Genomic DNA, 17,103 nt, shown 5'->3' on the forward strand with positions numbered 1-17,103 from the left:
AAGGAATTTTTCGCCAGTAAACAAATAACTGTATTGGAACACCCTCCTTACGCACCTGATCTGGCCTCCAATGACTTCTTTCTTTACCCGAAGATAAAGGAAATATTGAAAGGAAGACATTTGATGACATTCAGTACATCAAGGGTAATACGAGGATAGCTCTGATGGCCATTCCAGAAAGAATTCCAAAATTGCTTTGATGGGTGGGCTAGGCACTGGTGTAGGTGCATAGCTTCCCAAAGAGAGTACTTCGAAGGTGACTGTAGTGATATTCATCAATGAGTTATGTAGCACTTTTTCTAGAATGAGTTTCCAAACTTAATTGTCATATCTCATATTTTACTTATAGCATAATGTCCTCAAGGCCAAAGTTGTTACCAGGTTCTGCACTAATCACACTGGCTGCTTATCAGTTTACCCCTCTCTTCCCCCTCCTTTTACCTCTTGGGATTCACCCCCCTGTCCCCCCAATCTTACTCATAGGCCCTGAACTCCTGCTTACTGGCCCTTTGCCTTCTTACAATGCTTCAGATAGGTTCTGGCCTCAGGGTGTTTGCACTTCTGTGTTTTTCTTCCAAGAACACAGTTCCCCATAAGAACAACCAGTTCTTTCCCTCATCACTTTTAGATATTTTCTTAAGCATCACCTTCTCAGTGAGGCCTTTCCAGGATGTTCTATTCATAGTTTCAGCATGGCCTCTCTTTCTTTGTCCTATCTAATTAACTTTCCAGATTCATTTTCTCTCTACCACTTATCACTATTATATGTTTATAAGAGTAAAATCTCCATAAAATTGGGATGCTTGTTTTTTCACCGATATATTTGTTTGCCCAACATCTAGAACAAAATAGGCACACAGTGTTTTCTGAATAAACAGATGAATGAATAAACGCAAGCCAGTTATTTAGTATACAGTGATGAAAAAGAATTGGCTCGTACCTTCCCCCAATAAACAAAACCAATGAAACACTGTAAAAATGAAAGGTATTTTAAAAGTTAAAGAGAGCATGGAATAGCGACACCTAAGCTTGCACATGGTGGGGTGAGGTATCTCAGTTGGGCTTCCTGTGAGAGGTGGCACCTGAGTCTGACAGACATTAACTCAGGGTAGGGAGGAGAGGTTTGGAAAACAGCTTTTTAGAGAGGAAGATAATTTGAACAAAGGTAAGCTCTAGTCGCCTGCTGTGGTGGATTTAGTGATGCATTGATTACTGGCTGCCTTCCCTTTTCACCCTCTACTATCCCTTTTCCTTCAAACTGCCAACAAACAGCTGGTCTTTAAATCTTTGCTCAGGTTTAGCCTTTGGAAGAACCCAAATGAAGACAGTGATTCTTACCCAAACTCTAGAGAATAAAAATGACAAAGTCTTTGGGAGATAACAAAGCAAACCAAATTGGTTGGATATAGGATATAGGTAGAGGTGACTGGTTTGATAGCAAAGAAATTTGAATTCTAGGTTAAGAGATTTGGATTGTTTCCAAATTGCTTTTGAAATCTTTGAGTTTGGGGATGAAGTAATCAAAAGGATATCTGAGTATGAGGAATCTAGCTGTGGTATATAGTGGTGTATGTAGTACTGGGGGCAGGGAGAGTTTACAGGGAGGAAACAGTTCAAACAGCACAGTTAGGGTACATTTCGGAAGTGCATTAGTGAGGTGACAGTGAGAACGGGAAAGATTAGATGGAGAGAAAATCTGAAGGGAAAAAAAATGGTGTCAAGCTGTGTGTTGTGGGAGGTGGAAAGAGAATAGAAAACGTCTGAGGCTATGTGAGTTAGAGAGCAGCAGTATCATTAACAGAGATGAGGAAATTGTGAATGGGACCTGGATTTGTTGAGTTAGACATTGGGACTTTGTGCCAGTGGAATGTCCAAATAGGGATGTTCAGCAGACAGCTGGAAACATAAAAAGGCAGGAAGGATTTTGTTTCAGGATTGGGGCTCTTTCAGACAAAGATGAATGTTATCTGGCTATTTTGAAAATCCCAAAGAAACATTTGCTGTACACAAGTCTTACAGTCCTCACTTTGACTCTCAGTAGAGAAGGGTGAATGTCATGGTAACCTGCAGTGATAGGTGGACTTTGCAGTTGAAACACAGACACATACATACACTTGTGATGGGGAGAGGCTGTAAGTAAGTGTGCATCAGGTCGTGAGGGGATGTGGGAGGGCAGAAGCTAGGTTTTCATCATGCAAGTTCTTGATCTTATAACTGGACAATCAGGGAAACAAGAAGTCAAGTTCAAAGAATTTGGCAGAGTGCAGGCACGGTAGACATGCTTGGAATTCTGGAGGCTGAGATTTGGCCATTCCTAGCAGAGTCCTCAGACCCAGAGGACTAAGGCTACTTGCTTTCTGCCTGGTTTATGAAGTGGCACTGGCCACATTCTGAAGGATGTTATTAAGGAATCCGTCCCTGAGGTTTTTCTACCTAAGGCTGAATAAACCTCATTGCATTCTTCTCATAGGTCATACTTTCCATTTCTTTAATTATTTGTTACTCTTCTCTGAACTTTCTCCAATTTTCCTCTTAAAATACTGAGACCAAACCTTCAAAACACAGTTAACAACTGGCTCAGTTCTGGGCACAGGAAATGATTCTTTGTCTAAAATGTCACATCCCAGGCAACATTTCTTTGCAGGTTTTTCCATCTGTTTTTAATGTGACCATTTAGTGCTCACCTTACCTAGATATCATGCTAATTTTAGACAAACTGTGACCATAATGGAACATATCTTTTTCAATAGTTTTCTGTTTTATCTTCAAAGGCTCTGAGTTGGAAAGGGTATTGGCTCAAATCAGGTTTTGTGTTTTTTTTTTTCCATTTTAGGAAGCTAGAGGTAGAAGATTACAGAATACCATCATACTGCCAATCTGATTATTTTTGTCCCCTAAAACAGCTCATGTCACGAAATACACGAGGCAACATTTTCACGCTTTTGCCTTAATTTGTGCTCATCCCAACAGATTAAACACTGGGGTAGCTAAAATGTGATGAGAAGTAACGCAGAAAAAAGAAATCTGCTTAGACATGAATCAAAACTGGAAGCAGCAGAGGGTGCGCCAAGGACGACATCTCGGAGTAATTTTCCATGTGGACTGAAGGACGGTCTTGTAAGGCACAGCCCCAGGTTACAAACGCTGGACTCCAATTCCGCAGGATTTACAAGCCATTACTGGAGAGAGTCAATGGCTCTCCTGGCACAGGAGGAGGAGGAAGAAATGTTCACTGGACAATAAAAACTTTCGGTTTACATAGTAAAATAAAAACAGCGCCTGTCTTTTACAGGGTGAAGAAACTTGACCCCTGAGTTTAATGGGGACAGGGGTGGGGGTCCATTTCCATGCTCAAGATTGCTGAGGATTTGCAGTCACTTTTGACAAGGGGTAGTATCCAAATCCAGAGAAGGGCAAAGTCTCACCCTTTGAGCCGAATGGAAAGAAAGCTTCTGGTGTGGGCAGCAGAGAGCGAAGTGCGGAGCACCGTCCGCCAGCCCGACTCCTGGCGGCTCCTCCCCGCTCTCCCAGGCCCACTCCCAAACTTAAGTACACGGTTCCCTGTTCCAGCCAGAAGCGCTGCGTGAGCCTCTACACGTAGCCGCAGACAGCTCCTTAAATGGGTCGGAGTTAAACAAACAATCCCAGACGTGGAGCAGAAGCCGAGCGGAGGCGACCGCACGGGCGCACGCAGCGGCGCGGCGGGTCAGCAGGCGGCCAATAGCCGGGGCGCGGCCCGCCCCGTCGCCTCCCCCTCGGGGAGTTTATAAATCGCTCGCGGCGCCTGACTCCCGCCGCAGGTCCGCTGTGCGCACTTGGCCCGCTCGCTCCCGCCCGCAATCGTCGGCCCGGGGCGGACCCGCCGTCCCACGCTCTCGCGAGAAGTTCGCCGCTGCAGGGCGGTTGGGGTGCCCGAGTCCTCTCCGGCCCTGGAGGGGCCGAAGATGGGGTGGTGCGCGGTGAAGCCGCAGCTCCTGCTGCTGGCCCTGGTCTTGCAGCCCTGGAATCCGTGCCTCGGTGCAGACTCCGAGAAGCCCTCCAGCATCCCCACAGGTGAGCACTCCCGCGCTCCTCCTCTGTCCCGTGGGGCTTGTCCCGGTGGAGAGTTCATTCATCTTTCAGCCCTTCTCGCGGGGTTTGCAAGGTGAGTAAGTGGGGGGCCCGTCTCTCCCCGGGACCGCAGAGGTGAGTGGAGACTTGACGCTCCCAGGCCCATCGAGGTGAGTGGGGGCCCCTCCTCCCCAGGACCGCCGCGGTCTTCTCCAGAGCTGCGCTCCGGCGGTGCTGGTCCCAGGGGAAGTGTGGGAGCACCCGCCCTCACGGGCTCTGGGAGCTCTCAGTAACCTGAGAGAGCAGGAATTTTTCTGCAGCACAAGTTGGGATTTCCTTTTGGTCTTTCAGGTCACTGGGCACCAACACTTTTCCTGCAACTAACTATAGTTTCTCCTTCTTTCCTGGAGTTGGCATGATTTGTCGGTGTTGGACCAGGCAGTACTCCCTCTGTGACCTAAACACGGGGCTCAGTGTACGTTCTGATTGATGGTGACACATTCCTTACAGCGCCCCAGGAAGCAGCCGGTAACACCTACTTTTTGCCAAAAACAACGCTGAAAACTTTGGTTGTTTTCAGTAAGGCTGCCTGGCTACTCCACACCTCCGGGCAGCAGCTTTCCTCCTTGGGGATTTATTTGGAGGGGGAAACTGTGGACACCCAGCTTCTCCCCTTAGTCACCCTTTCCCTAAGCCCGGGGCCGGTTCTTGTTTTCAGAAGCTGGAACTGCAGCGAATAGTCTAGTCAAGTTCATGTAAAACAAAACTTTTTACATTTAGCCACATTAAAGAGTCTCACCACATGTTTGTCTAAACATACTTTGCTGCTGTTTGTCGCCCATGAAGTTTCCTTGGAGTTTTCCACTTTGGTGCTTTAACTCTGTGCTCAATTCTATGAAATTAGATTGAAATTAGATCTTTCATTTACGTGTCCTGCTATCCTTTTTTTTTTTTTTTTTTAAATTAGGACCATTTTGGCACTTCCTTCCCCCCTTTTTTTGTACATAGGACACTTTTCTACTCGAATTTTGGTTAACAAAGACAGAAATTTCTATTTCAGATTTAGTTTCAGAAGTTGACATTTGGTGCAGCGCTCAGCTAATCCATATAGCAATAGTTTTGTCTTCACCCTCAGTGTTTCAGAAAACTTCAACAGGCTAAACTGCCCATCTTTCTACATTACTGCCAAACAGTACATGCTTTGTTAGCTTGAGAAACTTCGGTGTGCAGATGGATTTCTGTTAGTTACATGATGCTTTTCTTTCTCTCAGATATGTAATGGTTTTAAAATGGATTTCTGAACACTGTGTGGTTCCTTTAAATTGCACTGAATTTTTTCGTAACTTTGAAATTTTATTTTAGTGTAACACCTAGAAAATAGACAAGTAAACGCCTTCAGCAAACTTGGAAATGGAGACACTTAAAAGATATTTCCCAGAAAAATGACTTTCATTGTGAAACACCCAAGGAAACGTACTGAAAAATAAAATAACCACTAAGGCCTTTCCTATTTTTAGAGGGACTTCTTTAGCCTTTGTACACTTTATTTCACTTCATTACCAACTCCCCTTATTTTTTATAGAAGGCATTTCTTTGCTGTTGCCTTTAAGTTTACAGTCAAAATCATCTTCCTTTCCCACTCTGGCTTTTAAATTTCATGGAGTTGGACATTACAATTTTAATGGATTATAACATTCAGAGAAAGGGAATTTCAGATATGAATGTTTTCCTTGGAAAATGACCCCATAAAACCCACGGCTGAAATCTGAGGACTGGTTGCTTTTGGTGGGTAGGCATGATAAATTCACTTATCTCCTAAATGTAGGAAAATATTCATTTGTAAGAGGTAGAGCCAGTAGCGAGTTTGTGAACTTTTGTGTAGGTAGCTGTGGTAAGTAATATAGATGATACACTGCTTGATAACATGGCTAGAATCATGGACTATGTTCCGTTTTCTCCCTAAAATATTACAACTGAAAATTAATGAATTGAAAGCTTTTATTTATCTTTGTAAATATCAAGCAAACTTTAGAACTCTAAGTTGTCGTGCTTAATAGGAGGTCTGTAAGAAGAGTGCTTGTCATCTCTAACTCCTATATGTCCCAGCTAGCCATCAAGAGATAGATTAGACCGGAGTTTCTTGGTCCTATTGACATTTTGAGCCAGATAATCATTTATTGTGGGGGGCTGTCCTGTGCATTGTACGATGTTTAGCAGCACCCTGGACTCTGTCCACTAGATGCCAGGAGCAGACTCTCCTTCAGGTATGAGAATGAAAAATGTCTCAAAATGAAAGTTGGCCAAATGTCTCCTGAGGGGCTGAAAAACCACTGGATTAGAGACAAATCTATGTGTATTTGAGGCAATGTAGCATCACAGTGTTACTAGAATGATAATAGAAACTTTTTTTTTGAGAGCAAATATTTAGTGATATTGCTTTTTTCCACTGTAGTAGGAAATGTGCTAATTGAATCGCATTAATCAATTTTTGGAACACAGGTTTTCCTGGCTTTGATGCCGTGCGTTGACCAGAGTTGAGAACATTGCTTTTTGTGACTGAGTGTTCTGTTGTGTGCTGTTTTCATTCCTTTTTGGTTGCCATTTTGTTCTTATCATTGGAAAACATCTAAATAAGATTCTGGTTAAAAACAATCATTTTCTCCTAAAATCATTTATAGGAATTTTCCTTAAAATTATATCACCATGAGAGCTTTTGAGGCAAAACCTCCTAATGAGTGTCAAAAAATCAGGTTCGCACCCTGATTTATCTTTCTTACACTTTTCTAGATGAGACAAGGAGCGGAGTGGATGTATTCCTGCCAAGCATTTGCAACCAGGTCTCTAGACCTGGATTAGAATTGTTGTGTGTTTTCTAAGGCACCCAGACTACTTCATGATCTAAATTGGGCAGAACCAAGTTTTGGGCAAAAATGGAGGAAATGGTTTCAGATGTTTCTGTCAAGACCAGTATTTTTCAACCATGTTCATTTATAAACTCTTTAATTTACTCTGACGCATTCAAGAAGGAATGGAGAGGTTTGTCCCTATCTGCTGATGCAAACTGGCAATTTACGGAGTGAAGAGGGAAAAAGTAAGTTCCTGGAGAAACCTCTAGAAGAAAGAGAGAGAGGCTGTCCTCTGTGTACTTTCTGTGTCCTGGGCTCCAGCCACACACGACTCATTAACCTTAAACAAACTGTGCCTTATAGTTCATAGTGCAAAAACAGACATATGAAACAACTTTAGACAATGTGAGGCTAGGAAATAAAAATTAAGGTACCCTTTTCTACTCATCACACTGGCTAAAGCATTTTAAAATAAACTCTGATCATGCTAAACGTTGTAAGGATGAGAACTCTCAAACTGCTGATGAAAGAACAGCATTACTGGAGAGCAGTTTAGTAGAGTCTAGTGGCACTGAGAAGTCACATATCCTGCACTCCTAGATATGTACATGTGCAATGTAGTCGGCCCTCTGTATCTGTAGATTCCACATCACAGAATTAACCGACTGTGGATCAGAAACAGTACTTGTGATACACAGGTGGGAATCTATAGCTGCAGAGGGCCGACTGCATCTATTGTCCCATACCATTTTATATAAGGGATGTGAGCACCCACGGATTGGGGGATCTGGGGAGTCCTGGAACCAGTCCCCCATGGACACCGAGGGATGACTGTACTCTCAAATTTCTGTCTGCCTGTTCTTGAAAGTCTCTTCATTGTTTAATTCTGCCTCCTAGGAGTTTCTTACTGTCTTTTTTTCTTGGCTCTCTTTCCAACTTCTTAATGCAGTTGGTTTACTCAAATCATACTGGCTTTGTATGATAGATGTTTATGTTTCATAAATTATACATTTTTTGAACTAAGAATTGAGTCTTATTCATCCTTGTGCTCGTCACAGTACCTCCCTGTTTTTTTAACACACAGACAAGATTCTCAGTTTGTGTTTGATTTTGGCCCACTCAGGAAATTATGAAAAGTGCATGCAGTCAATGAGATTGCTAGCTGCTCCTTTCCCAGGATCTTAATTAAATTTACTGAGCTTCCTTGCTCTCCCCGCACGTGAGGTCATGCACTGCCATGACCTAGCAGATCAGGCAGGCCTTGTGTCTGAACTGTGCTTAGCAGCTCTTCTCCACACGGTGTATATTTTAGTCTACTGACCTTGCTCATTGCGGAATCACCTTCAGAAGTGTGTGCAGGTGGTGGGATACCATGATCCGCTTTTCAGATAGTGAAATGGAGATTTGGAATGGTTGTGTAACTTGCAGCAGATCACAGCTGGAGAGCAGCAGGAGAGGGGCGCGTGCCCGTTCCTCAGGCCGTGCTCATGACTTCCTTGACCTCTTCATTATCCTGTTGGATTTGGGGACCTATGGGAAAGAAATGGAGACTGGGAAAGAAATGAGAGACATAAAGAGGCAAGAGAGGAAGCACATACTTTGTAGGTTGACGTAGACAGAGAGGAAAAGTGTAGGTACACACCGAAGAAAAACTGGGCTGTCAGTGAGGGTGATAAAACTAGTTCACGGGCCCAGTCTCACGGGACAAATACAGCTGCCTGTTTTTCTATGGTTGGTGAGTTAATGATGGTTTTTACATTTTAAATGGTTGAAAAGTAGCTAAAGAAAAATAATACATTGTGACATGTGAAAATTATATGAAATTCAGTTTTCGGGGCCCATAAAATTTTATTGGCTCAACCACATTTATCCATTTACATATTGTCTGTGGTTGCTTTGGCGCTACAAGGCAGATTGAGCAGTTGCCACAGAGATTGTATGACCTTCAGAGTCTAAATTTTTTACTGTCTGGCCCTGTACAGAAAAACTTTGCCAACTCATGCCGGAGGAGATGACATTCCCACGTAAGCTGGGCTCATGCGGATCTGCTGCTCCACTGGAAAGAGCTGGTTTCTGGATAGTGGCAGCTGGCTCTGGGCGTTTGAGAGGGCTGTCATTCATTCATTCATTCATTCATTCATTCATTCATTCATTCATTCACAGCCTAAGGCATACAGCTGGATAGTTTAATTTACATACATTATGAAATGATGACCACATTAGATTCAGCTAACATCCACGTCCTCATATAGACACAACAAAAAGAAAAGAAAGAAAAAAGGAAAATAAAATCTTGTGATGAAAACTCTTAGCATTAACCCCTTACCAACTTTCCTGTGTATCATACAGCAGTATTAGTTGTCGTCATCCAGAGGACTTATTATCTGATAACTGGAGGTTCAAACCTTTGGAAGGGCCTGTTTTTCATTTTAGGCTTTTGAATTCAAACACAGAGCTTGTCTGTTACATCTTTTTAAATACGGTGCTTGGTGCTAACTAGGCTGTGTACTCCTGATCCAAAATGAATAAAACACTCTGATGCCTGGTTGGAAAGGAGATGCATATTTCTTCCTCAGAGCTTGTGTGTGTCCTAGAAATTTGGTCTAGAAGTTTGGCTATAAATTTGTGGTTTAGTTTCTGGGAGGAAATGATTAGCACATTTATCAATGAGTGTTTTTATTCTTCTTCAGCCATTGCTGTAAATTAGGCTAAGCTGAGAGCAACAGAATCTGCTACATCTGAACATCTTCTCCCTTTGAGCTGAGGGTTCATATTTCTGAAGAACTACTGTATTTATAATCAAAATTTTCAGTAGAAAGTAAAAAACATTTTAATTTCACTGTAATTCAAAGAATATACTTATTACTATAAATATACTACATAAAACTTTTAAACAAATGAGAGTTGGAGGACTGGGGCTCAATGGTTGGGAAAAGTGTAACAAATATGGTTGAGTTTCTAAAGTGGGCCAGACTTAAAATTAAATTTCATTTGTTCTATTGATTGTAATATTGCTTTTATTGTTTTGGGTGCATAAGACATCCTGATGTTTATTACATTAATTGCTCATCTGCTCATTTTTTTAGGGTTACCGTCTCAAAATTTTAAAAGGAATTTTCCTATTTATTTTCTTGTTACTTCTGATATGTTTTAAAGTTTCTTCCGAAGAGAAAGAGAGGATTTTCCTCTGGTTTAAATGGTGTGGTTCTCCTTTGTGTGGTGGACACCAACCATACGGTAAAGATTCTTAAGGCACGAAGGAACTTTGAAGCACAGGCAAGTTTTATTGTTCTCACCACCACCACCGGTCAGTCCCACACACAGAGTACTAAGCAGATATTGAATATGCATCATGCCACACAGCCTCACCCCCTGCAGGCACAGCGGCAAGTGGAAGACGCATGTGGAATCCTGGCGGTCATGGTTTCTGATTCTGGGACACAGTTCAGGAAAAGTCCCAGGAGCTGTACTTCTTAATTCCAGTGACAGGAGAGCCCCAGCACAGCCAGGGCCCCATCTGTGAGGCTGTCATTGACTAGCCTGTTTTGCTGGTTGGAAGCCACAACTTTTATGGGACCTTAGGGTGCTCATTACTTGTAGGTACAGCACACAGGGCTGAAAAGTAGAGGGAGCCAGTTACTTTTAGATATTTTAAAGGCATTCTCTTAACTGGTTCTTTAAACAGTTAACCATTTTCTTCTTGGTTTTAGCAGTATGCAGAACACCAGCAGCTATTTTAGCATCTCAAAAACAAAAACAAGCAAACAAACAAACAATCAAAATCAGCAAATAGGGAATTTAAATCATTTCTTAAAACGAAGAAGCTGGCTAACAGTTTGCAGGCAGTCTAAAATGACTTCCCTAATTCAGTAACCCGGGGAAGTCTTCCAGGGCTGGGAAGCCGAGGGCAAACTGGCTGTTTGATGGGATTTTCCAGTCGTGCCCACAGCGGCTCTGAGGCCACTTTCTTCAGAGGTCTCCCTCTGCTGCTCCAGCCTTGCTGGTTCTCTCCTGGCCCCCAGCTGGCACCACAGCTGACCAGAGTGCCCTGCTCCTCCAGACCCTCTGAAATGCCTGTCTGCCACGTCTAGGGAAGGACAATTCTCCTTTTCTTAGTTTAAACAGGGTTGGAATTTTTTAACACTGACTTTACTAGGTAACCACGGGCAAAACAAAAAACCCCAAACTGGAAAACTACCAAAGCAAAGAATGAACAGATTTACAGGGTAGAAAGAAACTCAGCATCCTTATTCTACTCTGACTTAGTGAGAGACCCATGTACCTGGCATCCTTGGAGGTCCATGGGTTTCTGTGTCGTTGGTCAGATTTTCTTTCTCCACTCTTCCATCCTACCGCTCATTTCTCAACACTTTATTTTACACAGACAGCTCTTTCTTTAGGGTTGGAGTCCATGCAGTCCATTGGTAGCTAAGTATCAATAGGTTTGAAATAACAAAAATAAATAAAAGCGTGTGTGTGTGTGTGTGTGTGTGTGTGTGTGTGTGTTTATATATATACAGAGGGAACCAAAAAATGTATATACATTTACGAAAGGAAACTTTAAAATTGTAATACTTAATATATACCAATAACGAAAGATGAATACAAGTCACATTTGACTTCTGCAATTACAAGAGGTGCTCAAAGTGGTTACCATCAGCGTCCAGATACTTCTGATTATGGTGAACTACTGCTTGAGCAACGTTGCCCAAAGTGTCCACTTGTATACATTTTTTGGCACCCGCAGTATATACGTATATATTGGTCTCTGCCTCTGGTTCCTGCTAATATTTGGTCTTTGACATTGGTTCCTGACACAGAGCTCCTAAAACCTTTGTAATTTTGTAATTTCTTAGGTGATGGGAGCATCTTTTGTTCTAATGAGACAACTCTTGGTAGACTCTTGGATGGGGGTGAGTTACTAGAAAGACCACGCCAAGATTAGACGCTTGCAGTTTCTGGCCCTACCCCTCATCTTCCAAAGAGGGAGCGAGATTAGGAAACAAGTTAATAATCATTCATGCCTACATGACGAAGCCTCTGTAAAAATCCTTGAGTATGGGGTTTGTAGAGCTTCTGGGTTGGTGAATACATTTATATGCCAGGAGGGTGACGTACCCAACTCCACAGGGACAGAAGCGCCTGCATTCAGGATCCTTCCAGACCTCAGCCTGTGTATCTCTTCATCTAGCTGGGCATTTGTACCTTTTAAAATGTTCTTTGTAATATATTTGCAATAGTGAGTAAACAGTTTTCCTGGGTTCAGTGAGCCTCTCCAGCCAATTACTGAACCTGACAGGGGGTCTTGGGAACATCTGATTTGTAACCAAGTCATTCAGAAGTTTTTGGCAACCTGGGGACCTACTCTTTGTGATTGGTATCTGAAGTGGTGGCAGTTTTGTGGGATGAGAACTTAATCTGTGGGGTCCATGCTAATTCTGGTTGAATTGGATTGAATTATAGGACATCTAACTGGTGTGGGAGAATCAGTTGGTGTGGGAAAAATACCCCACATCTGGTGTTAGAAGGAAGCTTTTCTTCATTTTTGCCTGTAAGTCTTTTTAGTATTGTTTTAATTCTTGGTTTTCAGTAATAATTTATATTTTCTTTTATGAATCTACATACTTTAATAAACCTACATTTCTTTAATTACCTAAACTTTAAAAATTCTCCCAGAAAATACATTTTCTCTAGACATAACTAATTATTCCTATTGTGTAATACACAATATTTCAAATTTAACTTAAGTGCAACAATATTTCAAGTTTAATTTAGTGACTGTTTACTGAATGACTAGTCTTTGTTCTGGGTTGCCTTATGAGGAGGAAAAATAGAAAAACAAAACAAGACAAACAAAAAGCACGTCAGGCTCAGTGCCTGCTCCACACTGAAGTTCTAAGATTCTTACAGGGAAAATAATACATCTGTAAAACCTTGCAAATCCAAGGAGCACTTAAGGTGAAGCAGCCTAAAGGGAAGAGCATAGACATATGGGCATCGGGAAACCTAGATCTGACTTCTAACCTTCCATTCACCCGCCTTGAGCCAGTTGCCCTGCCTCTCCCGACTTTCTTTGTAGTTGATGCTCTTATAACTCTGTTATTTGAGGTGTCTTGAATTCAGAGTGTCAGGATGTGTAGTAGAGACAAAATGCTGCAGGAATCAGAAAAGAGACCTCGAGTAAACTTACTATCAATACATTTGTTAGGCCAAAGGAAACAGTTACAAGGTTGTTTTATATTTTGTATATTCTAGTTGTTCTCTCAGGAGCTGGACTTGGACGGGCCTCTATATTATTTTCCCTAATTAACTTTTGATTTAGACGTAAGAAAGTAAGGCCAAAGATAACTAGAATTAAATTTGCATTTAAAAATATTCCAAGTGCTTTCATATGACAGGAGAAAACAGTCTGGTGTTTATATGAAGCTGTTTTCTGCCTTCTGAGAGGAATCATATACTCTTTAGTATATTTAAATATTGTCAGCTGTTTCAAAAAATAACTTTATATTTTTCTGTTTCAGTCCTGACTGTTTAAGTCATATTGGTTAATAAAAATGATGCTGGTTAACTCCTTAGGAGTTAAAAATATTTTTTTATATGAAATGTGCTATTTAAAAATTAGAGGCCCTCCTCCAAATTGTTCCTGAAGCAGTTATAAAACCAGAGATCTATTCTTTAGATGCATTCAATATCTTTAACATATGATTGCATTTAGTAAACTATGAACGTGGTAAATGAAAAGAAAATCAGTTTATGGGAGAAAAATCAGTATTAGTGTGCACATGTGTATGTGTATGTATAAGCATATGTGTTTCTAGCCATGGAGATTACTGCTAATCTTTAAGAATGGAACAGAAGTCTCTAACATTCCTTGTAATACTGGTTTGGTGGTGATGAACTCCTTGAGCTTTTCCTTGTCTGGGAAGCTCTTTATCTGTTCTTGGATTTAAATAATAGCCTTGCTGGGTAGAGTACCCTTGGTTGTAGGTCCGTCTTTTTCATCATGTTGCATATTTCATGCCAATCCCTTCTGGCCTGCAAAGTTTCTGTTGATAAATCAGCTGACAGTCTTATGGGTCTCCCTTACAAGTTACTAGTTGCCTTTCTCTTGCTGCTTTTAGAATTTTCTCTACCCCTTTAACCTTTGCCATTCTAATTATAATGTGTCTTGGTGGGCCTCTTTGAGTTCATCTTGTTTGGTATTCTGCACTTACTGGGCTTGTATGTGTATTCCCTTCACCAGGTTAGGAAAGTTTTCAGTCATTATTTCTTCAAAAGGTTCTCAATGCTTTGCTTTGTCTCTTCTCTTAGAGGAGGTACCCCTATGATGCGAAAGTTGGTACACTTGATGTTGCCCCAGAGGTCTCTTAAAGTAGCTTCATTTTTTTTTTTTAAATTCTTTTTTCATTTTGCTGTTCCTATTGGGTATTTTCTGCTATCTTATCTTCCAAATTGTTGATTCAATCCTCTGCTTCATCTACTCTGCCGGTGATTCCTTCTAGTACATTCTTCATTTCAGTTATTGTATTTTTCACTTCAGACTGGTTCTTTTTCATGCTTTCTCAGTCCTTTTTTATGCTTGCTATCTCTTTCTTGAAGTTCTTACTAAGTTCCTTGCGCGTACTTATAACCAGTGTTTTGAACTCTCTGGTAGGTTACTTGCCTCCATTTCGCTTAGTTCTTTTTCTGGAGTTTTCTCCTGCTATTTCATTTGGGATGTATTTCTTGTTTCCGCATTTTGGCTGCCTCTCTGTGTTTGTTTCTATGTATTAGGTAGATGGATATGTCTCCCCATCTTGGCCTGGTGGCCTTATGTAGTAGGTGCCCTGTGGGGCCCAGTGGCACAGTCTCCCTGGTCACCTGCTCTGGCTGCTCCGGGAGTGTCCTTTGTGTGTGTTGTGTGTTCCCTCCTGTTATATTTGAGCCTCGATTGCTATTGGAATGTCAGTGGGTGGGACTGACTCTCAGGCTGACTGGCTGTGGGGTTTGGCCACGTCTACAGCTTATGCGCTGCTGTATGAAGGCTTACCCCACAGAGCAGGATTCTCCCCAGTAGGCTCTGGTGCCTGTTGAGACCACCCTTTGGGTGTGCCACTTGTGGGGCTACTTGGGTGGTGCTCTGCTGTGGTCTGAAGCCAACCTCTAAGTATGGTGGTTCTGGGGCCTCTTGAGAGGGGCTCTGGTACAGGTCCAGGTCAGCCACTGTCTGTGACTGGCCTAGAACTACCTAGTAGGAGCTACAAAGTGATCCATGGTTGGTCACTGTCTGTGCTGAACCTGGAGGCGTGTGGGAGAGGCCACGCTGTAAGCCGAGGATGTCTGCCACCTGTACCCGGTCTGAGGTAGCTCTGCAAAAAATCAGGACACATGAAGGCCTGCTGCCAGCTCCTATAAGGTTCAGCTGCAGATAAAATCTTGTGTGGTATGGAGTTGGGTGTGGCAGAGGTCAGTGAGCTACCAGGGTGGAGCAGCATTGCTCACCAGACCAATTCAGATTCAGATTTAGCCATGGGCATGGGGGAGGGCTCAACACAGGAAAGATCGTTCCTGTCTTCTAGCTGCATTGGAAAAAGACCCCACATAGGGAAAATGGCAACTATCTTCCAGCCCTCTCTTGAAGCCACACACTCAGTCTGACCCTTCTCCCATATATGTCCAACGCCAGCCCCTCGCCCCCCCCACCTGTCACTGTCCTTTGCCTCAGCCCAGGGTGAGTGCCTGTGAGTGAGTCTGTGAAGGCCCTTTAAGAGGACATCTGTTTTCTCTGAAGCCTTCCATCCCACCTGAATGGTTGGAATCTCAACTGTTTTTCACAGCCCAATGTGGGGGCTTCCCTTCCCGGCAATAGTACTCTGGGCTGTGGAGCCTGGTGTGGGGGACTGGGGTCCCTGGATTCTCTGTGGGGAACGTCTGTGGCTGAGATATCCCTCTCAATTTTCATCTGCCACACAGAGGTTTGTTGCCAGCCTGTTTCGCATCTCAGCCCTCTTACCAGTCTCGACGTTGCTTCTTCTTTATATCCTTAGTTATAACTTCTGTTCAGCTAGACTTCGGATGGTTCTCCAGGTTGATTGTGCTATAATTTAGTTGTAATTTTGATGTGTTCCTGGGATGAGACAAGCACAGTGTTTATCCCACAACCTTGGATCTCTTCTAGTGAGGAATACAGCCTTAGAACCAGTTCTTGGAGGAGATGGTGGTACCCAATACTTTTTTGCTTTTCTTGGCATTTTTTTCATATTGTTGGCAGAGGGATTTTATGTAAATTGAAGGAAATGGTTCACATAAAACAATTGGAAGGGGAAAGAGGGTGACTTAATTTTCAAAGTGTATTCAGTGGTTACTTTTTCAAGTGAAAGATTACCAGAAATCACAGAACCATTCAGCCTGGGTGTTGTTTTTGGAGAATAATTGATTTACTGAATAAGCAAGTAAACATAGCATATGTGTCTCCTATAGAGTAAGTAAGGTTAAAGAAAAACCTGGTTTATTGAAATGATTAACTTTCGTATTATTATTTAATATACAGTAGTTGATATTTTTATGTCCCTCAAATGTGAGCATAGATTTTTTTTCCTCACAGGGTATAAAATCCTAAACAGCCAGGTCATTCTTCTCCATAGCAACTCATTGAATGGCGCCATTACACCAGCAGTACCACAGGGTTACAGTTTATGGCTGAGTAGATAGGTAAGATGTTCCAGGTTGAGGTAAAGATATACTAAGAAGCCTACTTCAAACCATACATGTAAACTTAAGAAATGATTACAATAGATAGTTATATCTCCTTTTCTACAACTGCATTTAAATTCTTGTAGATGGAAGGTATGAATTTTTCTTAATAAGTGTCAAAAAAGTCCACACTTGAATTACTTACAAACAGTATTTGAGTTGTAGAAAATCCTTTTGAAAATGAGTTTTATTCAGTATGAAGAGATGATGGAGTAGAAGACAAGTGGAGAAGGGGAGGTGGAATTGCTTGAAAGCATGTTAGAAAATTATAAAATGTGTGATTTGAATGGGTTCAGATGATTCAAACCAATCTGAACTAGAAGCCACTGCCCCAGATACTGGCAAAGCATTTTTTTGCTTGTGTAAAATTGGACGTGCCCTAAGCAGAAATATGGTTTGAATAGCTTCATGTTAGGCATTCATTTGACTGGATTATGCGAATTAATGGTACAGCATTTCATATTAACCGTAAGAA

At 42.1% G+C, this 17,103-nt stretch overlaps 1 protein-coding gene across 2 annotated transcripts in view; it reads left to right on the forward strand.

Moving 5' to 3' along the window:
• The first annotated feature begins 3,788 nt into the window (after positions 1–3,788).
• PLOD2 (procollagen-lysine,2-oxoglutarate 5-dioxygenase 2) overlaps positions 3,789–17,103 on the forward strand; it is a 97,808-nt gene continuing 84,493 nt past the window's right edge. Inside the window, exon 1 of one of the 2 annotated variants that reach the window (XM_019716707.3) lies at positions 3,789–4,053. In XM_019716707.3, the coding sequence (XP_019572266.3) occupies positions 3,945–4,053 (109 nt within the window). In that variant the 5' untranslated portion in view covers positions 3,789–3,944. The remainder of the gene's footprint in view (positions 4,054–17,103) is intronic. The other variant, XM_019716706.3, reaches the window with a different exon arrangement.

This window comes from Rhinolophus sinicus, chromosome 17 (assembly GCF_057876585.1).
Source record: "Rhinolophus sinicus isolate RSI-liver-muscle chromosome 17, RSI-T2T, whole genome shotgun sequence".
Classification (NCBI taxonomy): Eukaryota; Metazoa; Chordata; class Mammalia; order Chiroptera; family Rhinolophidae; genus Rhinolophus; species Rhinolophus sinicus.